Source organism: Mauremys reevesii, linkage group 1 (assembly GCF_016161935.1).
Source record: "Mauremys reevesii isolate NIE-2019 linkage group 1, ASM1616193v1, whole genome shotgun sequence".
Lineage (NCBI taxonomy): Eukaryota > Metazoa > Chordata > Testudines > Geoemydidae > Mauremys > Mauremys reevesii.
Window position 1 is genome coordinate 354,083,592 of NC_052623.1, and position 25,461 is coordinate 354,109,052.

Below are 25,461 nucleotides of genomic sequence, written 5' to 3' on the forward strand. Positions count from 1 at the left end.
ATATCCTGGGTATGGTGTATGTCTGGGATCTCCTTCTCTACCATGTGATTATAATAAAGAACCAAAGCCAAGTGATCAGTGTGGGCTGGATGCTTTTATTGCAGCTGGAAGCTTTATTGCACATGGTCATTTTAGATGTTAACTCATCATTCTATAACTGGAAGTTAGGTCGTCTATCTTTGTCAGTCCCTGTTACCAAAATAAATGTGTTCTTGCACATTTCTGTTTACAGTATAACATTTTAAAATTGCTCACAAGGTTTTCTAGTTTACTACCAACAGTAAAGATAAGAGCAACACTGCAAATATATCTGAGTAGAGGGCCCAGTTACGAGTTTGCAGCTTTTGTGTGTAGGTAAAAGTTTAACAGGCCTAATGTCCTGGATATATCCAAAGCTTTAGCCCATTTATGCAACAGGCTTGAAGACTCATCTACATTACAGTTTTTTGGTTGTTGTAACCAAATCCCTAGACTTAGGCCTGGTCTACACTGGAAACTTAGGTTGACCTAGCTATGTTGCTTAGAGGAGTGGAAAATTCACAGCCTCGAGAAACAGAGTTAACCTAAGCCCAGGTGCAGCCGCCACTAGGTCGATGGACAAATTCTTCTGTTGATCTAGCTACTGCCTCTCCAGGGGGCAGATTTACTACAGCATTGGCAAAACTCCTTCTGCCGCTATAGCAGCTGTCTACAGTGGCGTAGCCAATTCATACTGGAGGATATCCCAAAGTTCTGCACAGTGATGAATTAGACACCAGGAGTGAAGTTATTGTGTAAACGTTATAAGTTCCGCATAGCTTTGAATGTTGCCAAGTGTCTTGATGATGTATTTTACTCTCCAGTGTATCTCCAAAGCTCTGTATAAATTTCTGCATAGGCTACTGAAAGAGAGTATGTTGGCTAAGATGTGGGGATCATTGCATAAGGCTTTTATAAATGAACTGATCCCTGATGAACTGATTGTCGCAGTCTACGAAAGGCACAGCATGTCACTTGAAAATAAACATAAACTTAATTCAATTAACAGCCGTGCGATTTTCTTTTCATGTTGGTGACAGTGAGAGCATTTAAACGAAAGCACCTTACAGCCAGTGACTGTGAAGCATTCAGCCAGAGCAGAGACGGCTCATCTTCCCTGACACAGCCTTTCAGTCAAAGACGGGCGAGCGGAGATCTATACAGGGGCCTCTACCCTACATACAGGACCAAGAGACAGCAAGAAGGTACAGGGTTTCCGAACAGGTTAAGAGCTGAGAGAAAACTGTTAATATTGCTTCTGTGCAATTTAACCCCAATTACAGCTCTACCCCGATATAACGCCACCCGATATAACCCGAATTTGGATACGTGGTAAAGCAGTGCTCCAGGGGGGCAGGGCTGCGCACTCCAGCGGATCAAATCAAGTTTGATATAACGTGGTTTCACCTATAACGCGATACGATTTTTTGGCCCCCGAGGACGATGTTATATCGAGGTAGAGGTTTACTGTCAGCAGTTACTGAGGGAAGAGCAGTGGAGGAGGTTTCATTGAATGTCCACAATGAAAGAAGTTGATTGAGCCATACTGTAATCACCCTTTGGTATAACTGTACTTAAGCAATGACGAGCGATTTAGGAGAGAGCTACTTTTAGAGTCATGAATCCTTTCTCCCCCCAAGGTGGGCGAGTCCCACACCAGGGCGGCGCTAAGTCCTGGTTAACACCAACTCCAAATGTCTCCTGCCTTTCTCTTGCTTTCAAAAGCTGAGCTGCATTCACCAGCCTCATTAGACCAGCCTGCTTGGTGCAAATGGCAGCCCTAATTGAGATACACTGCAGCATCTGCAGTTACGGAAATACTCCTGGATATTCATTATTTAATATGCGTTCTCATTTAGTTCGTTCTCTAATTGTTTGTTGGCTAATACTCTATAGCACTTTCCATTCAGGATCTCAGTGCACTTCACAGCATTAACTAATGAATCCTCACAACCTCTCTGTGAATGAGGGAACTGTTGTTATACCCATTTTCCACACATGGGGGACACTTTTCAGAAGTGCCCAAGTTTCATTTTCAAAAGTGATTTAGGTGCTTGGGAGCCTGAGTAGTAGTTAAGTTGCTTTTGAAAGCGAGACTTAGATTCCTAAGTCACTTAAACATTTTTGGAAATTTTCCTCGGGGGAACTGAGGTGAATTGACTTGCTCAGCATCAGAGAGAGAGAGTCTGTGGCTGGGTCAGGACTAGAACTCAGGGCTCCTGATTCTCTGTTCTGTGCCTTAACCGGTGGATCATGAGTCATTTCCATTGTAGACTCTGAATACATGTCTTCAGCCAAGTCATTTTTGAAAATTAGTAATTTTTGAATGCTGTACATTTTGGGTGTTCAGCTCAGGCCCTTTAAGGCATGCCAACGTGGGCATTCAAAATCAGCAATTGCTTTTGAAAATTTTGGCCCCGTTTGTTTTTCCAACACTGCTTCTTGATTAAACATTAGGAAGCACAAAATAATCGCTGTGAGTTGCAGACTAGGAAGAGTATGGAACTTGCATGGACCAGAAAGGGTGTCTAATGTCAGCATAGGTACGGGCTAATATCCAAACCAAAAATATGATTGCTTAGGTGAAGTGCACCTCTAGTGTGGGTTGCTGTGTTAGTAAAAGGACGGGCTGCTGAGGGTAGAGTCCATCGTATACTTTCAGTTTCACTTCTGTGCTATAATCTTTTTGCAGTCAAATCAATGGGTGGCTGGTAATTAGCTTAATTACTTTTTAAAAAAAAGTTGATCTCTTTTCTTAAAATTTCAGTAAGTATTTAAGGCCTGTTCCATTTAGGGCCAGGGTTCTCGCAACAAAATTTTGGTGGCTTCAGAGTGCGGTTACTGACTCTTGCTGTTGGCCACTCTGACAATTTTTCCAAGCTGGAGCCCTGCCGCCTCAGGTTGCAGCCTGAAGTGGGAGCCCCGGGCCTGAAGCCTGAGCCCCACCACCCCCAAGAAGGAAGGTCAGGAACTCATCAGCCACCTGCGGAGCCCCAGGTTCCGCTGGTACCGTGCACACCAGCGCCATGTTCTCTAGAGACACTGCCTGGAGGCTGCATGGTGCAGGGCACTGAACCCTGCTGGCAGCGCCAAGGGAGCTCATCCAGGAGCAAAAGCTGGGTGCTGCAGGGTGGTACTGCTGCTTTGTCCCCCTAATCTCTGCCCAGGAGGCTGTTGTGGCTGCAAAAAATGCGCTGGTGGCTGCAGTTGAGTTATGGTGATTTACAGTTTTATGCTGCGATTTTTCACATTAAGCTCAGAACGGTTTGCGGCTTTGCTGTTGTTTCAACTTGTTTTCTTATTCACCGGAATCTGAAAAGTAAACTGCAGCAGGGAGAGCTTTATACTGATCTAAGAGGTTGACCACGGTGGTTCTATTTATCCTCCTATCTCTCTGCTTCCTTCCTTTGTCTCCATGTTTGTCCGTTCAGAGGAAATAATTAATGTGAAATAGAAATTACATCTTTCTTTCTATGTATTTATTTGTGTGTAAAGATCATGGTGGGGGGCGGGCAGTAGCGGGTTGTTAGCATGTTGCCTTTTTGTTAAAGGCTCCTAGAGGCTTTCAGGCATTGGATATCCACAGAGAAACACATTTTGCTTGTGTTCTTTCCTCTTGTCTTCGCTGTAGGACAGGGTCATCAGAGGAGCATCACCGATTACTTCAAAGTCATTAAGACGCCACCCACCGGTAACCAAGTGGCAAAAAGCAATGAAGTTGAAGAAGAGTCGTTGGATTCCTTCTTCCTGGACGAGGGGTTGGAGGATCACTGTGCCCTCCTTGGATGTGATGGAGATGCTAAAACGGCTCCCTGGGGTCCTGTGGCCTCTAGGAAACGGCCTCTCTGCTCAGAAGGAGCTGGCAGTAATTATATAGAATACAGTAAATGTGGTGGGACTGATAAGAAGCCCACGATGGACAGTTCCCTCAAGTATTCTCCAGGACACACAGAAATCAGACAAGACCCTGATGTCATAGAAATTGATCCAATTCCTGATTCATATTTTGGGCTCCTAGGGACTTCATGCGGTAAAGAACCCCAAGGACACATTGACCAGCTGCCCAGTGAAGTCCTGAGCATTATCTTTGCTTTCCTCCCTGTGACCGATCTCTGTCTGAACCTGAGCTTGGTGTGTCATCGCTGGAGAGAGATTATCAGTGATCCATTGGTGAGAGTGTTGTTTTACTGATTTAATCAAGATTCTTTTGCTGCCGTTCTCACGTCCCGTTCTTGCTGATGCACTAGGAACGTTCTCCCTGTTCTGGTTCGCTAAGTGACCTCTCTCTTTCTTCCTCTGAATCCATTTATCTATCCCATCAGTAATCGCCACAACCTCCCTTACTTCACTCTTTTGTGAAGCCTTGTCTATGGGGTGCCACGTGCCTGCTAGGGGGTGACACTGAACATCCTCAATTCCTGCCCCCATCACCACCACCACCTGGTCAGTGACTCCAGCCTTCATCGGCCACCAGTTACATTTTTGAACCCGTTACCTTTGTGCTTTCTCCTCTGTGGGCTCCACCTGCTTTGGAGGAGCTGCCTGTAAACATCTGCAAGGCCATCCCACTGTCCTTAAAACAGCCCTCTGCCATGATCCCTCTGTTGTTAGCTTGTGCACTGTGACCACTGGCTGTCTTGCTGAGCAGTATTGCCTCACTGTTACCAGGCACTAGGCCATCTGCCTGCATCCACCCATTATCACTTGACTCACAGGCAGTTCGTTTTTGGAGGCGAGGGACCATCTTCTGGTTCTTTGTTTGTATAGCATCAAGCACACTGGTGCCCTGATCCATGACTGCGCTGTACAAATAATAAATAATGGTGAACTTGTTGGGAGTTGCTTTAGATTTGGAGACAGTAAGAGATGATGAGCCCTTAGCATTGTCTACCAAAAAAGTCCCAAAGGGGTAGCTACAGTGGGAGGGCTCGTGTGGACAGGCTCCAGAGAGCCGCAGGATGTCTGAAGCACGATATTTTCTAATCCTATTCAAAGTAGGTCTGAGTGACGGTGTTAAAAATGCTGGTGGCTGATAGTGCCTTGCCAGCATTGGTGCTTCACCTGTGTGGTTAAGCCAGGAGTACCTATAGTGAGAAATTCTAGAGAAACAAGCCTTTTGTAGACAAGTCCTTAGACTGCAAGGAGCAGGAATTTTCACTCTTTCCTCCTCCATCCCTCTTTTTGCCCCATCATGAGCCACCTGCTTGTTTTTATCGAGCTGCGGGGTCTTGCTAAACTGAAATTACCTGTCTCCCCCAGGAGCAATGCTGCTTCTTAGTGCTTGTCAGAAGAAGCCTATTTATAAAGTGTTTAGGGTTGTAAGGTGCTGTTCAGATAGGGGCATTCATTGCTTTGCATTTTAGTTTATCCTGTGGAAAAAGCTGTACCATCAGTACCTCATGAAGGAGGCCCAGGCTCTGCTCACAGTTGAATGGATTCTGGATCATTACGGTATAACCCAAGAGCAGGATCAGTGCATGCTGGGATTTATAAGGTGAGTCTGTTTCATTGTGTGATTTTACAGCTGTACGTCAGCAGGTGGGGGAAGCAGCCCCGCAGTGCTTTGCCTTGCTTGTTTCCAGTCTCTTGCTGTAGGTTTGCCTTCATTTTATGCTGTGCTTTGCCAAGAAAGGTGATTAACTTCCTCTCACACATCTACCACCTGCTTCACATGATTGGGGTGTGCAGGGGAGAGGAGGAATTAGTTATGAGAAGGAAAAATGATCAGTGGACCTCCTGGGCTAGGCAAAAAATGCTGCCTTCGCTCTCCCCACTCCACCCAAAAATCTCCTGTTTCCGTTTTCTCTTACTCGGATGCCTTAACTGCTCAAGTTTTTATGCCATAAAAAGATAACCTAGAGGTGATGCTCTAAATGTCCAAATCATTCCATTTTCTGGCTACTATTATTTATTATATGTATTACAGTAGTGCCTAGGAACCCTAGTCACGGCCCAGAACCGCATTGTGCTGGGCACTGTACAGATACAGAACAAAAAGACAGTTCCTGCCCCAAAGAGCTTACAGTCGAAGTATGAGATAACAGATGGATACAGACAGACGGGGAAGCCAAGGAAACAGTGAGACAGTATAGCTCAGCATGGTAGGCAGTGGCCTCAGCACACCAGAGGCCTAACCATTGTCAAGTGTTTTGTAGGCAACGTGACAAAGGAGAGTTTTAAGGAAGATAACGTGTTAGCTTTGCAGGTGATTGCTGGGAGCTCCTCCCAAGTATGAGAAGCAGCATGGGAAAATATTAACAAGTGGGCAATGGAGGCTGGCAGAAAGGCCGATTGGAGGTGAAAGTTGACATCCAGATAGCAAATGAGAGATGATACGTAGGGTGAGGAATAGGCCACGAGGCCCTTGAAAGTGAAGAGTAATTGCTTGTGTTTGATGCACTAGAGAAGGGGGAGCCCGTGAAGGGGTGCAAAGAGTGGGACGACGTGGTCAAAGCGATTGACTAGGAAAGTTATCTTTGTGGCACCATACTGAATGGATGTGAGCAGGGCAAGATGGCATTTGTCAAGGCCAGAGGGAAGGATGTTACAGTAATTGAGACGTGAGATGATGAGAGCCTGGCTGAGAGTTTGAGCTGTGTGGATGGATAAGGCCATATGTTAGAGGTGTTATCCTGAAAGAGTCTGCAAGATTTAAATACAGCCTGGGTCTGAGGACCTAGAGAGAGGTCTGGGTGACAGGCACAATGGTGGTGCACCAGCGAGCATTGATTTTAAATCAAAGCGATTTAAGTCACTTATTTTAATCATGATTTAAACCAGCAAACACTGATTTTTAAATCAACTTTAATCATGTATTTCATTTGTACTTTATTTTCCTAAGCAAAGGTTGATGCTCGTTGGCTGATAATCATTAAACCACTAAACAGCCAACTAGATAGACACACCAACCAATTGGATGTAACTATTTAGTGCTGGTCCGGAATTCTAAGGGTTAAAATTATTAAGTGCCCAATACTTAGTTAACAAATGGTAACCATTAGAACATGTTGATTGGCAGCTAAATATAGCCTTCACACTAAATTTGGGGCTTCTTTTTGCTAGTCTTGATACACTATATCTATACACATTTATTTAAACAATTACATAGCTTACCTTAACATATAGTCATTCTTAATTTTTATTTTTTTATTATGTTAGTAAATGGTGAATAATGCACCTCTATTTATTAGATTAATAGTTTATTTTTGATTTACATCAGACTCGCTGGATGGAAACTCAAATTCAATTAAAATGGTACAAACAGCATTTTAATTTTGTAACCTTTAAATGTTCTGGGTACATAAGAAAAAAGTTTACCAAAACATGTTTTTCATTTAACACTAACTGATTTATTAAACAAAGGAAGTACGAACTGTAATTAGCGAGCTGTATTGATTGTTTCTGGTCACCATGTCCTTCAAAATTTTGAAGCTAGTAGATCTCATCCTCTCACACACAGTTCTTATTAATAGATTGGAAGAGGAAAACGAGCTTTCCTGCTTTTTTCAACACCCATTTGGTTTCTTAACTTTGAATCAACCAGTCAGTGAACTGCACTAGTTGAATAAACAGGTACAAAGAAAATATTCTCTCTGCACCTGTAGAAGAGGCTACTGCTGTCAAAAGCTGGTTTAGCATTTCAACAAACTCTGGTTCCAGGTGCTTAGCTGGTGACTTCAGTCGTTTGACTTTAACACTTGGCTGCGAACATTTTCTGCTTAATATTATATTTTGTATTTATTTTAAAAGATTATAATAAATGTAGGCCTTAAAATAGGTTGTCAATTTCAAATTTAATTTTAATTTTTTTTTATATTTTTTAAAACAAACCAGTGTTTAATTTAAATAAATAAATCGGACTTTTTATTGTTTTTTAATAAATCAATTATTATCCACCCTGTGTTGTCCGTAGTGATGGAGAGAAGAGGTACCAGGAAGGGAGTGGTGAGAAGAGTAAAAGCTCTGTTTTAGCTGTGCTGAGCTTTAGCTGATGTCTAAACGTCCACAAGGAGATGTCAAAGAGACAGGCCACAGTTTTAATGTGGACAAAAGGAGGCAGGGCTGGAGTAAAGAGGTAGATCGGAGACTCATCAGCATAGAGATGGTGTCTGAATTTGCATTTGTGGATGAGATGACCCAGAAACAAGGTATAGGGGGAGACAGACTGCTGTGGAACCTCCACAGGAAGTTGGAGATGGGATGAGGAGAAGCCTTTGAAGGACACACTGAAGGAACAATTGGAGGAGGAGGAGGAGGAAGAGAACCAGGAGAGGACAGTCATGGAAGTCAAGGGAAGACATGATTGCAAGGCGAAGAGCATGGCCAATGCTATCGAAAGCAGCTGACAAGCAAAAAGGCTAAGGCTGAAGTACTGGTTCTGAGCTTTGTCTAGGAAGAGATCTTAAGAGATTTTGGCGAGTGGTTTCAGTGGAGCGCCTGGGCCTGAAGCCAGATTGGAGAGGGTGGAGGAGAGGAACTCCAGACTGTGATTGTAAACTGTGTATTCTGTGAGGTTGGATATGAAAGGGAGAAGGAAGATGAGGTGGAAGTTGGAGAGGCAAATGGGGTCAAAAGTAGTGGGATTTTTTTAAGATGTGAGAGACTGAAATACCCAACGTGTAAAAGAAGTGATCTTTTCTCTGATCAGCACACACTGGATTTCCACAGGCCATCCTCATTACTAGCAGTAATAGCTGCGAGGATCACAGCTCCCTCTCATCTCCTTTCCAGGGCCCTGATTCCACAAAGTACTTAAGCACGTGCTTCACTTAACTTTTAATCCCTGGAAGTCAATGAGACTAGGAACTGGTCACATGCTCAGGTGCCTTGCTAGATTGGAGCCAGAGTGCTCAATGCCTGGCAGGATCGAGCCCATCTGGCTACATGCATACTGTAGGCTAAATGGGGTACACAACAGGGCCGGCTTAATGGTACTGCAGATGACCTAACTCATTCCTTGACTTTTGGGCGCTTTCTGCACAGGTATATGGCCGCCTCCAACACTGCCCGGAGAATGGACCCTGATGCAGTTCTCAGATGCTTGAAGCAGCACCATCTATTTACCAAGGCAGAAATATGCATCATCCAGAGACTGCCTGATTTAGAGGGCGCTGCGGGGGTAGGTTAAACTTTCCTTGGGGTTTTTGGGGGTCTTACATTTTACTTTGTGGGCAATGGGCATAAAGGGTTTTCCTAAGGAAAAGCATTTGCCAGTGATAAGTTGTTAGCGTAAATAGGAAATGTTAAATAGTCGGGGGACAGAGGGAGATTGGCTGAGGAAATTTGTTACTGATGCTATTAATAATCACAGGGATCTTTTCGCAATGCCTGCCTCTCTCTCTCTCCCTCCCCTCCCTCAATGCCTTGAGCAGACAAACTGTGTAGTCCTCTTGGTTCTCTCCATTCTTCTTTTTGCCATCACCCTCTCTAGGCTGTGAACGTGTGGGCTGTGATGGCAGCTATTGTGCTGTTCTCCGATGGCGTTCGTGACATCCAGAAGCTGATGGCTTGTCTTAGGAGACCCAGCTCTACCCTTTCACTCCTGGACATCACAGAGATGTTGTACTGTATGGCCACACTGCTGAATGCAATGAGGGAGAAGGGCATCAATATAAGTAACAGGTGAGGAGGGAGACAGTCTTGTATCTTAAAATGAAAATCTGCAGCTGGAATGCTTATTTATTGTGAGCACATCCTTGCCCCATCAAACTTAGTTCACAGCAGCTAAGAGTCCAGTATATTAGTAGTTCAGGGTGGTTTTTAAGTGCTGTTATTTTCAGAAAAGTGACGATATAAAACAAATACTTCCATACACAGCAGATCAACTGTCTGGAGTCCTTGTTGCTTATCCCAGTTATGAAAGCCAGTTGTTGTTTCTGCTCCTGTTAGCACAGCAGAGTTAACCCAGCTATGAGAAGCAGTGAGTTTCTAAGGAAAGTTATGAGTTTCAGTCAGCTATCATTGACTCACCATGTAGGCTCGGGCAAATCACTTCACATCTCTACCTGCGTTTTCTAATGCACCTTCTGTGGGTGTTGCGAGGATTAATTCATTAATCAAAGCATCGTGTAGACATAATGTAAAATGCTATCTGTGATTATTATTCCGAGTGATCTGGATTCTCTTATAACTCAGATATCAGCAACGGGGTGATTAATTAGGCTTCTGTTGCAGAATATTTATTCCAGGTGTTGACCTATGAGAAGGAAAGGACCCAGCTTGATTGGCCAATCCTTGGTTATGTTTGTGGAGCAGATGGTTATAAAGATAATCTTTTTACAAGGTGGGCGAACTTGCTGTTGCGTCCGTGAGAGGCAGTAAGCAGGGAGCCCCTCCTGGCCGCTTTTACAGTCACTTTTCAGACTATAACAGCGCTTTAAATGATAACGTTGTCTCCCTGTTTCGACTCATTGAATGTTTGTGGCCTGCCTTGTTTTCCGATTTGTGTAAGCGATGGCTGTCTACACATCTGATGAAAATCTTGGGTACGCTAATATCCCAAATGCTGCCCACTTAGGGGACACTTTGTTATATAGTGATGGGAAATCTCCAGTCTGTCCACTGAAACAGGAGGGATCTTGGCTGGCTGTTTTCCTCAGCACCTTCAGCTCTTTATTGCTGGGGGCGCTATGTTATCTTTCCATGTGCATCTTATCTCAGAAACAAATTTGAAGTCCCCTGGTCCAGTCCAGCACCTTATTGAATAAGTCAGCTAGCGAGCTCTCTGAGTATTGCTTTATTGGCTGCATAAACAGCTTCTGGGGTCTTTTGTAAGGGCAGAGGGAGGTAACAGACGTCTAATTGAGCATTGTTAAAGAGCCTCTTACATTAGATTTGTTATCTGTCTTTGTATTTTCTGTTAGGTTTCACTACAGTATTTTCTACTGCTTGTATTTGATGGAGAACTCGTGCCCTGTTACTAAGACGACCACGCTGGAAACACCCAGTTCAAACTGTGGCAGAGGCGCTTGGCCCAGGTACTGCTCATGTGTTTAATCTAAATGAGAGGGCCAAATACACAGATCCCTGTAAAGTCCTGGAGACTGAGCAAACACTTCACAGAAAGGGCTCGTTTACAGAGTCTCATTCTCACTGGCGTCAGAGTCGCTTCTTTGTCTCATTGGAGTGTCATTAATCTGCACCAGAGGGACAGCAGAGTCAGACCCATAAACTATAAAAATTCAATATATTTTATTGCTTTACTAAAATGAGGGATTTCTGCTCATTACAATGACTGCAGTTGGTAAAAACATCTATTAAACACAGTTATCTGCCTATAACATGACTACTGCTGGCTAAAATGACTGTTCTCACCCCAGGTTCCTGGGGAAGACTCCTGCCCCCTCCCTGTCCATGAGGATGTTTTGGGGGATGAAGGGAGTGTGGCTGGGCTAATTTAAGCTTGATGGTCCCTTTAGAAAAGCTTGTTTGTTTTGTGTGTGTGGCGCGGAGCACAATGGGGCCTCAACCCCTCGTGTTGCTACCACAAAGAAAATAATAAATGCATGTTTATTATCATTGCCTCCTTATTCAAGAGAGACTGAGGCAAACCAGCTATCAGACATTTGCTGATATATCTCTTGCCCACGCAAACTCCATCCTGTCATCTGTATTGATACAAGTCGCTGAAAGTTTGCTACTTAAAGGAGAGATTGTCCAGTGGTTAGAGCACTAGCCTGGGCCTTTGGGAAATCAGATTCAATTCCTGCTCTGCCACAAACGTCCTGGGTGACCCCGGGCAAGCCACTTAGCCTCTCTGTGCCTCAGTTCCTCATCTGTAAAATGGGAATAATAGCACTGCCCTACCTCACAGGTGAGGTGATGGGAATTCCATAGGTACTTTGAACATGTGGGATTCAGCCCTCTTGTTTCCCAGGTCTTAGTTCCATTCCCTCACCCAGAAATCTTCATTTAACTATGGTTCATTCACAGTTGCAGTCAGTAGAAAGGGAGTTTTCTGGGAATAGTCATTTGTTAATGAATGGCTTTGGAAGAATCAGCAGGGTATACCTAGCTGGAGGAATTTTCTCTTGGTATCTCACATCAACTTTCTGGAAAAAGGTAGTTTGCTGTGTAGGTTTATTACAATTAATTATATTTTTATTTATAAAAACAACACTGAAATGCTGAATTGCTTTATGAACGTTAATTAAACCTCACAGCTTCTCTGCGAGATAAAGGATAACGATGCCCCATGCTATAGCTGGGGAACTGAGGTGAGGCAAAGAGAGGTTAACGGTCAAATGTTGAAAAGAGCCTAAGTTCTATTTTCAGATGGGGCTCAGGGGACTGTCCCGTTGAATTTTTTCAGTGAGATTTAGGAGCCGAAGTCGTTTTTGGAAGTGGAATTTAGCACCTAAGTCACTTAGGCTTAACGGCTCCCAAGTGACCTTATACAAGGTCAGACCCCTTCTTTCTCCCATCTGCAGTCATGTTGTTTTTTTTCTCTCCAATATCCGCCCGTTCTGCATGGTCCCCACTGCTACAACCCTCCTTCTGGCCCTTGTTATCTCTGGCCTTATACGGCTGTAGCCTTTTCCTGTCTGACTTGGCTGCCTCTTATCTCCCCCCAGTCCAGCATTTCCAATAAGAGGGCGTTATCATTCCATGCGCAGGCACGTCATTGCTATATGTTCCTCATCGTTGGTTGTGTATTTTAACACAGAAAAGTAATTGTTTTTCTCTTACTTTATTTTTAGTAATAAGCTTGACATAAAACTAACCCACGAACAGCAAAGGATCCTAAACCACACAATCTTGCCTGGTCAAGTAGTGAAAATTATGGCATTTGCAGGTAAGAAAGCTGACTGTGAAACAAGTTGCAGGGATGCTTTATCTAAATAAATAAATAAATAAATATAGGCTTATTAGACAATTAAGCGAACTCCAGTTCTGTTGTGGTTTTCCTTTGTTGGAGCTGGCAACATGGCCTGGCAAACACTGCTGACAGCTAACAAAAATGAATCAAGAGGTAGATTTTTTTTGTGTAGAAATCAAATACCTGTTTAAACATGTAGGCAGGAAATAAGCAGCGTTTCAGAATACTCGCACACAACTCTAGCTCCTCATACAAATGGAAGAAAAGTGGGTGTCTTATAATAGCACAAAAAAGAAATGAAGGGCAGTAAATTATAAAAGGAAATGCATGTTTGACCTCGCTCTTAGTAGCAGTATTGCAGTAGTGGCAGTTTTAGATTAGGGCTCCCTTGTGCTAGGCACCATGGAAACAGGTAAATAAAGCAGCCCCTGCCCTGGAGAGCACACAGACCAGGATAATATGATGCAATAGGTAGAAATAGAAAAGGGGTGGGGAAGGGTGACGAACACATTGTGAAATGTTCCGTCCTGAGGTCGCCCCCTTGGGGTGAGAGAGGGCACTTTGCTTATGTCATGCGTAGTTCTCTATGTAGCTGCAAACCTCTGATCTGGGTCTGGGGGACAGTCCTTTAGCTGTGCCTTTTAGGGAAGCCGTCCCCTTTTGGGGGATAGAAAGCAGTCCCGACAACAGGAAAATACTCTCAGAGCCTTTTTCCTTGAGCCAGGGAGAGGGAAGCAATCTGTCAGGCCCCATAGGCAGTCGAGGTTCCCACTCTTCAGTGCAAGCTGGGGCTGAATCTGGGAGCAGGGCTTCAATGCAGAAAAACAGATTGGCCCGTTGTCTTCCTTAGAGGGCCAAGGCAGGCAGCGTTTGCAAGGCACAGGGTCTCAGTCTGGGACCCTGGCTCTGTTTGCTTCTGAGTGCCGCCTCAACTGCGTGAGGTCCTCCCTTTTGAGCGCCTGCCTCCAAGCCTGACTTGCCATGTGAGTTTGGTCTGATTGTGACCACAGGAGTTCCTTAGCCCCTGACTGGCTGGTGGGGTGTCATCTGTTCCACCACACCCACACAAGACAGTAAGATCAGCTTACCACCTGTCTAGACAACTGGTGCAATTCATTTTCCCAGAACGTTCTCATGTCAGGTAGGTTAGCTGGAGTGTTTTAAAAGTACTGCATGATTTTGTAACTGTTCATAACATTTGTGGCTACAGGTTGAGCTTTCCAAAGCTGCCTTAGCCATGCACCTCCCATTAATTTCACTGGAGGTTGGTTGGCTAAATGCCTTAGATGGCTTTGAAAATCTCAACCACGTTGCGCAGGCTAAGCTAATGATATAGGGGTGATGAAGAGCCTGATGGGAGAGCAGTGCTGAGAATACAGGTTGGATTCTGACACCCTTTCTTTCTTTTGCTCTTCAGGTACGGGAAAGACCTCGACTTTGGTCAAGTATGCAGAGAAGTTTCCCCATCTCCGCTTTCTGTATGTGGCATTTAACAAGGCCATCGTGGAGAACGGAAAGAGTGTCTTCCCCCCTAACGTTATGTGCAAGACTTTCCATTCATTAGCATATGCGAGTGTTGGCAAACAGTAAGTAGCAATCTTCTCGTTTCCCTGTTCATAGAGCAGGGTGGGGGCAAAGTGTGCTGTTCAGAATCTCAGCATGTAGACCACCAGCCAGCGCCTTCCTCTATGGTCAGCAGAGAAACCAAGGACTGAATTAGCCTCGGAGCTGTAGGATAATTCTTCTGTATCCGTCGAGGGCAGTGCATGGGGAAAGTTTGCACTGTTGCCTCCTGGATAATATAGGCCACACTTTGAAGGGCACTAAATTGGCATAGAAATCTTTAAGGTATTTAAAAGGGGTGAATAAAAGAAATGGCCATGGGCATCTTGCAGGGAATTTTGCAAAACATCCTATTTGAATTTCATTTCTGTTTATGGGCATCACTTTTTATATTTCTTTTTCATTGTTTTGTGGGGTTAAAAGAAAAAAAAAGTCCCTTTCATTGCTCCTTTATGAGGTTTAAAGAAGACCTGTGAGGGATTTTTTGTTTTTCCTTGTTTTTTTTACGCTAGAAATATGTGTCTAGTCTTCCCTGTCTCTTCTTGGATGAGCCTGTGAATGACTGGATTGCTGGTAGGATTAAAACACTAAAGAAACCATATAATCAGACTTCCTGATGTCCCTTTGAGCACATCCTCAAAATTAAACATGTGCTTTCCTGAATTGGCTTTTGATGCCTTGTTTGTATTGAAAGTCACGAAAGTTTAAAATCACAACCAATGCAAAGTCCTGTGTGGACACACTCTTAATGCTGTTTAAACGTGGCATACATTGAGGGCATGGCTGCACTTGCAGATGTAGAGCGCCGGGAGTTAAACCAGCCCTCGGAGACAGCAGCCAGGAAAGCGCTGCCGTGTGTTTACACCGTCAGCCGCAAGCGCAGTGGCATGGCCACATTAGCAGCTCTTGCAATGCCCCAGAGAGCAGTGCACTGTGGTAGCTATCCCAGAGTGCAAGTGACTGCAGCGTGCTTTTCAAATGGGTCGGGGGGAGGAGGGAAGTGTGACAGGGAGTGTGTTGTGTGTATGTGCGGGGAGAGACTTTGTGCTTTGGGGGGCAGAGTGTGTGTCAGAATGCTGTTCAGACAGCCACAGGGGGAAACTCCAACATTCAAAACAATGACAAGAGTGGCCACTTGACGTCAAGGGATTATGGGAAGTTTCTGGAGGCCAATCACAGCACAGTAATGCAACATGTCGTCCACACTGACACCTGGGCGTTTCTCTGTTTCTCATGGAGGTAGATTTCCAGGAGCGTTCCAGCTGCAGAGTCCAGGCGCTCTAAGTGCCTTGCCAGTGTGGACAGCTTAGGAGATAGGGCGCACGGGGCTGATTTAATGCACTCTAACTTGCAAGTGTAGCCAAGGCCGAGTTAGCTTTAGACCACACAGTTTTGCACTGGTTTAACAAAATCAGTTTTAAACTGGTTTAAAGATAAACAAGAGCAACTTTGAATATAGACAAGGCCTGAGCAGGGAGAGGCTTTTTTTTTTTTTTTATCCAAAGGGTTTAATGTCTTTTTGTTGTTTGTTAAAACCTGTTTAACCCAAAGGCCTACAATAAACAATTGGAAAGAAAACCTCTTTTGTTAAAAATTCAGCATCTTCCACTCCTTCAGTTAAGGGCTGTGTGGGCACCAAATCAACATATCTAGGTCCTCCATAAAGACCTCCAGCAAAACATGGAAGACCAGAATTGACAGCCCTGGTATTTCTAAGGTAAAAGGTGTGGAAGAAAAAGAGCCCTTCTTTTGAAATAGCCTTTCCAGACTTCTTAGATATCAGGAAGAAGCAAACAAGGGCTGGCATTCAATTTTCAACCCCTCACATGTCACCTTTAAACCAGTTTGCAACCAGCAGTTTTTGAATTCTTTCATATAGGATGGCCCAGTGGTGGTGATGCTAGGCTGGGATTCCAGAGATGTGAGTTCAATTCCCTCCCTGCCACAGATTCCTTATGTGACTGTGGGCAAGTCAGTTAGCCTCTCTGTGTGCCTCAGTTTTCCCCATCTGTAAAATGGGGATAATAGGACTTCCCTACATTATAGGGCTGTTGTGAAGGTAGATACATTAAGGATTGTGAGGTTCCCAGATCTGTAGTAATGTGGGAGGGCCATATAAATACCTTATATAGCTCCTCTTCGCTCCTTTGAGCGTTAGTAATAGAAGGAAAGGCTATGACACTTCTCAGATAAGTTTTCTTGCAAACTAATAATGTGGTGGGTTTTTTTGTTTTTTATTTTGTTTTGTCCGTGGCACAGCTATAATGAAAAAGGCAAACTAAATTTTTCCAACCTGTCACCCTACACGATCAGCTTCATCCTCAAACACCGCACGGGACAATCTCTCTTCGTAAGAGCAAAGACAGTAACTCAGACGCTTGAAAGCTTTTTTGCTTCTTCAGATGAATTCATATCAGTGGAGCACACCCCCATATGGTGCAAAAATACACACGGTATGAGGGTCCTAGTCTGTGAAGAAGAGAAGCAAGTGAGTATTGATGGGGAGGCCAGCTGGGAAGGAGTGGAATGTGCATCAAAGGCAGACTCCAGTGATACAGTGGTCCTTATGATTCAGCAGTCGGAAATTACCAATCAAATACATTTCTCTTGTTTCCGCTGGGTTGGTCTATGAAAAAGGAGTACGTCTTCCTTGTGTGATCCCCTTGCAGGAGAAGAGACAAGAAACTCATTGTAGCTCTGATTCAAAGTCTTTTAAAATCATTGGGAGATTTTTCCAGTGGGTTTAGACCAGACTCAGGATACGTATGAGGAACAGAGGGAGAAACTTGAGATCCCATGTATTTCTGTTAATATTTGGAAGGCATTTCAGTACTGCAGTGTTGACAGTAGTATCAAAATAACTGGATAGATTTAAGAGGGCCAGTTCTGGCTTAAGAATACAGTTCATTTACTGTGTCTAAAAGTAGCTGTATGGCTGAACAAAAACTTTGGCAGTAGTTATTTGATTGGCTGGGCCTTTTTATTTGAGTTTTGTGTTTTAACCCATTCATACACTGTTGTTAAAATCACATCATTTTATCATTTAGGAAGAGTCTAGAACAGGTTTATTTTTAACCAGGGCTTTAGTTTTTATTTTGGTTTTTTAATATTTTGAATGCCTGTAATTATCACTTAACATGTTAATTTTTTCAAATACGTAATTTTTGATTTCATCATCCAAGTACATAATAGAGATTCATTTCTAGAGGCCAAAACTCTGTCCATTGATAAAATGAATTTTCACAAGGACTTAAGTTCTTCAAATTATTTCCTGTAAAGCACAATTTTTAACCCTCAATAAATGGGGTCTGGAAATGAGATAATGAGTCTTCCACCTCTAGATCACCATTTCAAATCCACCTCAGGTCAGAATTGGCTGTCTGAAATTCATTTCACAGAGGGCTACTAAATGACTGCATGCTGAGAATTAAATACTGGACTCAGTCCAATTCCCAGTGACAAGTGCTGACATATTAATTTAGCTGAAATATATAAGCCCAAAAAGTTAAAGGTGCTGACGTGACTCTGTCACCGTCCAACATTAAACAGTGTTAGACAAGGTTTGGAGTTGGATATACAGACGCCTCGATTTGTTTCATGGCAAACGCACAAAGGGCTGGTCTAAACTACAAAGTTGGGTTAGCTTAACTGTGGTGTTCAGGGCTGTGAAAAATCTCATGCCCTGTGCAGTGTAATTAAGCCGACCTAAGTCCTGGTGTAGACACCGCTAGGTTTTCTTGACTTGCCTATAGCCTCTTGAAGAGATGGATTTACTGTAGTGACAGAAGAACCCCTTCCATCAGTGTAGTGTCTATGCTACTGTAGTGTTCCTGCTATAGACATATTCTAAGAATATGATGCCAACATTTAGGAATTTATTAACTAAAATACGGGTGTGGGGGGAAGCTAAAACAAGTTATTGAAATTAGAGTACATGAGACACACTTAATCGGCACTTATTAAAAGACCATTTTAAAGAAAGGACATCAGTTAGAGTCCCTTATTTTGCTGAACAACCCTTCTAAGTGTGGAGGAAAGGCATAGTTTTGTTGTTCAGCTTAACGATGTAAAGGATGGTTACTTTTCCTGCTTTTATAAACAGACGCAAGGGGAGGAAGAGACAGGATAGTAAAGGTGGAAGAAATTCGGCTCTTGTTGATGTTCTTGGGATTCCAGGCAGCAAGTCAGTCATGGACAGATGCTCTGGGTTGGTAGGTTAACCACAAAAACAGCTCATGGGGCTCTGGCTCATTTCCCAGTCTGGAGTCTGAAATGTCATCTGGTTGATCTGGTTCCTCTCTTGTACCATTCTCTCTCTGGCTTGGCGGGATGGGCTGTCTCATCCCATTGTGTTGGTGCCATGTGATAGTTGATTTCAGGATCCGATGGAAAGCCAGAGAGAACAAGAGGAAAAATAGGGGGCAGAGAGGAACATACAAAGGAAGGAGAGGCAAAGCAGGATCTCGCCTAGCTCTGCTGGTTCAGCAGTGAGGATCAGGTGTCTGATATCAGGGTCTGGACTTCACATTGATGCAGTGACCTTCGGGATCCCTGGATGAAGGACAGTGTCCTTGGAGTGGAGTGGGACGGAGGCCTGATGGCCTTCCCCCTCCTGCCGGAATTCCGCCAATTGATTTGCCAGTCCCTACCCCCAACAATCTTTTTATTAAGGGCCCTGAAAGAGGGGTGATGAGTGGAGTAGTCCATCCTCCCATTTTGTTCACCCATCAGGCCTAACTTCTGACGTGCCAAGCGTAGTCCACTGATTTCCAGTCCCACACCGTTCTCGTTTACCAGGTGCAGTCTTCACACAGTCCTTGAGGTATATCAGTAGCCCTTTCTGTTTGGATTAATTTAGTCTCTCTCTTTTGCACCTTTTCTCATCAACCTTTGTAACTGGTTATTGTGACCTTCTGTGAACTTTCACTCACTTTTTACAATGGAGCTTACAATGAGGTTACATTTGTGGGCCCAGTTATCCCAACGTTGCCTACACCACACAACAAGCAAAGCAACCCGTACAGCTGGGGCTAATGGGCAAACTTACCAGAAAGGCCAAGGGATGAATAGGCATGAAGACGGGACTTCCCATTCACCCGTAGAAGCCAGTGGGACTATTCCCGTGCACAAGTCTTTGCAGAATTGGGACCTACGTTTTAGATACGATGGGTGACAAACAAGAGGATTGGGTGAGGAAGAAAAAGTGTTACAGCAAAATGGTCACATGGCGACTCTTGATTGAAACATGCATATCCTGAGCTTCTGCTCTATAGAAGTGTTGTTTTGGGCTATTTTAAAAAAAACATTCACTTTGTGGCATGGCGGATGTGAGGTTTTCAGGAGGGATTTCAGTTAGGAGTGGACAGATTTAACCAATAAGTCTTGGGGAGGGAGTTCCCCATGCTGGGGGAGCTCAGTGTTATTTGCCATGTGGAGGATCCACACAGGAGGGAAATATGTCAGGAGATGAGGTCAGAGATGGAAGCCAGGGGAAGAATGGCTATGATCTTTCAGGGCTAAGTGAGAAACTGAAGCTTGATAGGTGAGTCATTGGGGATACCAGAGGAGGGATAATGTGATTAGGCATGACACAGACTATAGGTTTGTCATCTCAGTTATACCAAAGTAGTTGAGGCAGCTGAGAGTGAAATTTTGTGCATAAAAATCTACCTGGATTCTTCTGCTGTTTCTTTCCAGATCATTGTTGAAGAAGCAAGACGGATCTGGGACAATATGAAAATGCTAAATGGAAATACAGAACTGAATTGCAAAATGACATCGGATGGTATGTTGTCACAGAGCGTGCAGATGTTAAAAGGGACATCGTCAGTTTAAACAGCAAAAATAGTAACACCTGCGATGGCTTTTACTGACCGCAATCAGAGGGAGAAGAAACCGATCTTTTCCCAGTTTGCTTTGTGCAAACAGCTCTTGTCTTGTGTGCCTTCGATAGTTCCTGGAGTATGGTCAGAATTGCAGAAACTGTAGTTAGTTTCCCCTTGGGTGGTTTGTCTTCCACAAGCAGCAAGGGAGAAGGCGGCATACAGGAGCAAATAAATAATATGGATAAACTCACAAATCTGTGGTCAGAAACTGCTTTTAAATCACTCTTTAAAAACTGACTGGCTTTCAGATTGATTGTGTCTCATGAAACTGAAAGTAATTTGCCCTTAGTTGTGACTTTTACATCTGAATTACCTAATAGTCTGATCCTTCTTCCAGGGTATTTGAAGCTTTGGCAGCTTAGGAAGCCGCGGCTTTTTGCATATGATGCCATATTTGTGGATGAAGCACAAGACTGCACGCCAGGTGACTAAGGCAGGAGACCAGCTGAACAAATAGTGACCTAATTAACTCTCTTATTCCTGTGCCACCAAAAGGGAAATAAAGACACCGAGGTCATTGGTAACTGAGCTGGGAGGGGAACTTGGTTTCTATGCCTGTGCTCAGATCACTAACCCACACATATGGAACTGGTTGTTTGGGGTAGGGGGGGCGCATTAGGAGGGGTGGGGTTATGTTTTTCACAAATGGCTTCCATTTCTGTACAGCATCATCATTATTATTTATAAGTAGTGCCTTGAGGTCCCAACCAAGCTAAGGACCCTGTTGTGCTAGGCCAGAGGCGGGCAAACTTTTTGGCCTGAGGGCCACGTCGGTGTGGGAAATTATGCAGGGCCATGAATGTAGGCCTGGGGCAGGAGGGTGGGGTGCGGGGTGTGGGAGGGGGCTCAGGGCTTGGGGTTGGGGTGCGGAGTGCAGGAAGGGTTCGGGGTGCAGGCTTCGGCCTGGCACTGCTTATGTCGAGCAGCTCCGGGGTGACAGAGGGGTTAAGGCAGGCTCCCTGCCTGCCCTGGCCCCTCGCCGCTCCTGGAAGTGGCCCGCATGTCTGGCAGTGGCTCCTGGGGGTGGGGTGGGAACAGCAGCTCCGGTGCGCGCTGCCCTCGCCTGCGGGTACCATCCCCGAAGCTCGCATTGGCCGTGGTTCCCCTTTCCCAGCCAGTGGGAGCTGCGGGGGGCGGTGCCTGCAGGCGAGGGCAGCGCACGGAGCCCTCTGCTCCTCCCTCTTCAGGGGCCACAGAGACATGGTGCCGTCCGCTTCCAGGAGCGGCGCAGGGCCAGGGCAGGCAGGGAGCCTGCCTTAGCTCCGCTGCACCACAGGGCTGGCAATGCCGTGGACCGGATTGAAAGCCCTGATGGGCCGGATCCAGCCCGTGGGCCGTAGCTTGCCCTCCCTTTTGCTAGGCCCTGTAGAAACACATAGGGGACAGTCCTTGTGCTGAAGAGCTCATGGTCTCCGTAAACAAGACCGATAAAGTGGCGGGGCTGGGGAAAATGGGAGGATTGTTCTGGCTTTACAGTTGGAGAACTAAAACACAGATGGTGATTTTTGCCTAAGGTTGTCACACAGGGAGTTCACGGTGGAGAAGGAAATTGAACCCAGGCGTCCTATGTCCCTGTTCAGTATCTTAACCACAGAACCGTCAATATGTTCTAATAATTTCTTGCCATTTATGTGGTTAAAGGGCTTGTTTATTTCCCACTTGCTTGTTTGGGCTGGAGCCATTTTCTTAACCACGTGAAGTTTGTTTTGGTTTGGCGAGCGGGTCCCTTTGAGTTTCGTTCATGCTTCGCTTTGTGCTGCAGCCATCATGGACATTGTGCTGTCCCAGACCTGTGGAATAATCTTTGTCGGAGACCCACACCAACAGATCTATACCTTCCGAGGTGCTGTCAATGCGCTCTTCGCAGTGCCACACACCCACATCTTCTATCTCACACAGGTAAGACTGGGCAGTGTGTGCATGTGTATTCCAGTGCTGAAGACCCATCATTCTCTCCAGTAATAGGCTTACATCAGTTTAAAATTTAAAAAGGAATGACCGTGCCTCTTCCAGGAGCTAGCAGCGCGAAAACGTCCCATGTTGTCTGTTAATCAAAGTGGGTCATCTTTGTTTCATAAGCCAGTGTAATTTCCTGTGTACTTTTGGTGTAGAATTTACTTCTGTTTGCTTGACCTCTGCTTCCTTTGCTCCATCTTGTAGAGTTTCAGATTTGGCCCCGAAATAGCTTACGTTGGATCTACTATCTTGGACGTCTGCAAGAAAATCCGGAAAAAGATGTTAGTGGGTGGAAATCAAGAGGGTAAGAAATTAAATTGTGTTCATACAGCGCCTAGCACTGGTCCTGATTCAGGACCGGGGCTCCTAGGCACTATTGCAATACAAATAATAATAATAATAATATGCTTTTTAAAAAGAATTTCATACTTGCTTTTCTTCATCTCCCAGGTGATGTCAGAGGCAGCATGAATGGGAAGACTGCTTTCTTATCACGGGGCAATTTGAATGTGTTTGAGAATGCAGTGACAATTACTGGAGGAGAGAGACCAACAAAAATACACTTGCTTGGGGTAGGGCAGTTTTCTTACATTGTATGTGGAAGTTGTGAAAGCTTCTTGGGGAGGGGGCATTGAAATGACTCTAGTTGGAGGCCCTCCTCTCTCTAAGCAGTTTCAGTCACAAGTATAAACTCTTGTCTTGAAGTAAGTGTCCCAGATCCTCCAGAGACTATAAGAACGGTCATACTGGGTCAGACCAAAGGTCCATCTAGCCCAGTGTCCTGTCTTCCGACAGTGGCCAATATCAGGTGCCCCAGAGGGAATGAACAGAACAGGTAATCCTCAAATGATCCATCCCCTGTCACCCAATCCCAGCTTCTGGCAAACAGAGGCTAGGGACACCATCCCTGCCCATCCTGGCTAATAGCCATTGATGGACCCAACCTCTATGAATTTATCTAGTAAGCCACGAAGCAAAGTAATTCATGGTGAGAGCAGCTGCTCTCTCACTAATGGGAAAAGGGTATTATAGTTGATCAAGGTGAAGCTTTGAACATTGGGACCGATAGTCTCCACAAGCCATGAACTCTGCTTGCCTGTGTGTAGTGACACCTAATTTTTAGTTATACTTCTGTGAAGGAGGCAGTATCAAATTTAACTCTTAATTCTCAAGCTTCTCTGGGTGTACATCGGTCTATAAAAATTATCGGTGCACTCAGCATTGTCCTAACTCCGCTGCTATTGCAGTCATTGGTAAAGCTCCGATTGATGTCAGTGAAAGCAGAGTTAAGCCAGCACCAAACGCTTTGATGTAGTTCTTGTGGTTTCAGTTAACTTTCTTAATTTTCAAATTGTTGTCACAGGAGCCTAGTGGCTTTCACCTATTGAGCATTTTGTAAAACCCAGAAAAAATGTTGTTGTTAATAATAACTGAACAGGTACTAGTAGTATCGACAAGGTGTTTGATTTTTTGCATTTTATCTCTATGTAGAATTTTTTTCAGGACTGCAGATAAAGGTGACTAAAAGGTTTTTGGAGTTGTGTTTTCAAAATTCGTACTAATTTTGCATCTGCAAAAAGTGTGTGTGCACTTGTAGTATGAGCATAAACATTTATTCATGCTGTTGCATGCTCAAATCTTGCAGGTGCACTTTAATAATTATACTTCACACTTGAATAGTACAATCCTTCTGAAGCACTCAAAGTGTTTTACAAAGAGTTATGAATTAAGGCCCTCCAATCCCTATGCAAAATGGGGGAGTTATTTTCATTGTACCAGTGGGGAACTGGAGGCACAAAGAGGTTAAGTGACCTGCCCAGGTTACTCAACAAGTCTGTGGAAGAGCCAGGAATAGGACTCTGATCTTTTGAATTTCAATCCTGTGCTGTAAGCACTAGACCATCTGGTCTTTCCTTTAGTCATGAAGCTGTAAACTAAAGCTGAGCAAAAATTGGAATCGCCATCCGATGGGAAATTCTGATGTGTCAATATTTTTGCGTCCTGAGTCCCAAAAGCCCCAAAATTTCCTGAAACAAAAAACTCAAAAAAAAAATCTTGATTTGGAAATGAGGAAATGTTTTATTTTGACACTTTTTTGATTTTTAAATGAAAGGTTTCATCATTATCAAAACTAATGTTTCCTTTTGGTTTGTTGAACCAAATTACAACATCAAACTGCAGTTCCCTTTAATGCTCCTCTGTCTCATGGGAGTTGTAGTTCCAGTGTCTCATGGCCTCGTTCTTCCCTATTAGTTGGGCTCCCTGGCCAGATTCCATCTCCCATGATGCCCCATGGTCCTGTGACTGCCATGATGCATCCCACAGTTCAGGGGGGACAACATGTGGTGTATCATGGGAGATGAAGTCCAGCCATGGAGCCAAGGCTATATGGGAGGATAGAGTCATGAAGCACCCAGAAGTGCAACTTCCATGGAGCAAGATAGGGGAAATGCAATTTAATGTCAAACTGACTTGAAATGAAATGTTTTGTTTCAATTCAACAAACAGAAATATTTCTATTTGAACTGAAAATTGTTGGAAAATCAAAATTTTACTGCAAAATTGACATTTTCCATGGAATTTTTTTTAATTGAAACTGCATTTTCTTGAAAAAATCATTGTGATGAAAAAATTCCCAACCAGTTCTAATGCAAATTAATCCACAAACTACATTCCTGGCCACAAAACATGATGACCAGCTGGGATTTTGTTTTCCATTGCTCATTCTGTGTGGTGTTGGTTGGTGTGTCTCATCTGGGATCATCCACTAGTTTTAGGCTAGACTATTTCTTTCTAGTTTAATATTGATCATGCATACTATAGTGTGCACTTTAGGAATATAGTTTCACCTTTGAGTCTTTTGCGTTTTTTTCCCTATTTGCATGCTGGTGAATCTGATACATTTTGGCAGGAAACGAGCTCATTTGTAAACTTTAAGTATAACCTTCAATTAGGTCAATTTTAAGAGAATCTTTATCTGTTTAGGGGCCTAAAAATTTTGGACTAGACAAAATTCATGATATTTGGAAACTCCTTCAACCTGAAGAGGCCCGTGTGAGATGTGAGTATATTCTCCTGTCTTCTTCCCCTAAAGTTATGTACCATGATGTTAACTTTTCTAGCTTCTACTGTATCTCCAACTGCCCCAGCTGATACATGTAAACCTCTTTCCCTTCAGTGTGACTGGGAATCACGTTGTTTGTTCATCTTCTGGGTGGTTGT

General features: G+C 44.1%; 1 protein-coding gene across 3 annotated transcripts in view; it reads left to right on the plus strand.

Annotated features, from left to right (window-relative positions):
- The window catches only part of FBH1 (F-box DNA helicase 1), a 37,138-nt gene that overhangs the window by 2,222 nt on the left and 9,455 nt on the right, over positions 1 to 25,461 (plus strand). Inside the window, exons 2-16 of one of the 3 annotated variants that reach the window (XM_039519802.1) lie at positions 1,059 to 1,223; positions 3,650 to 4,188; positions 5,382 to 5,512; positions 9,001 to 9,136; positions 9,449 to 9,639; positions 10,881 to 10,994; positions 12,717 to 12,811; positions 14,253 to 14,421; positions 16,658 to 16,886; positions 20,096 to 20,183; positions 20,621 to 20,707; positions 22,046 to 22,182; positions 22,444 to 22,543; positions 22,690 to 22,811; positions 25,225 to 25,300. In XM_039519802.1, coding sequence (XP_039375736.1) covers positions 1,059 to 1,223; positions 3,650 to 4,188; positions 5,382 to 5,512; positions 9,001 to 9,136; positions 9,449 to 9,639; positions 10,881 to 10,994; positions 12,717 to 12,811; positions 14,253 to 14,421; positions 16,658 to 16,886; positions 20,096 to 20,183; positions 20,621 to 20,707; positions 22,046 to 22,182; positions 22,444 to 22,543; positions 22,690 to 22,811; positions 25,225 to 25,300 — 2,379 coding nt within the window. The remainder of the gene's footprint in view (positions 1 to 1,058; positions 1,224 to 3,649; positions 4,189 to 5,381; positions 5,513 to 9,000; positions 9,137 to 9,448; positions 9,640 to 10,880; positions 10,995 to 12,716; positions 12,812 to 14,252; positions 14,422 to 16,657; positions 16,887 to 20,095; positions 20,184 to 20,620; positions 20,708 to 22,045; positions 22,183 to 22,443; positions 22,544 to 22,689; positions 22,812 to 25,224; positions 25,301 to 25,461) is intronic. The other 2 variants (XM_039519804.1, XM_039519803.1) reach the window with 2 other exon arrangements.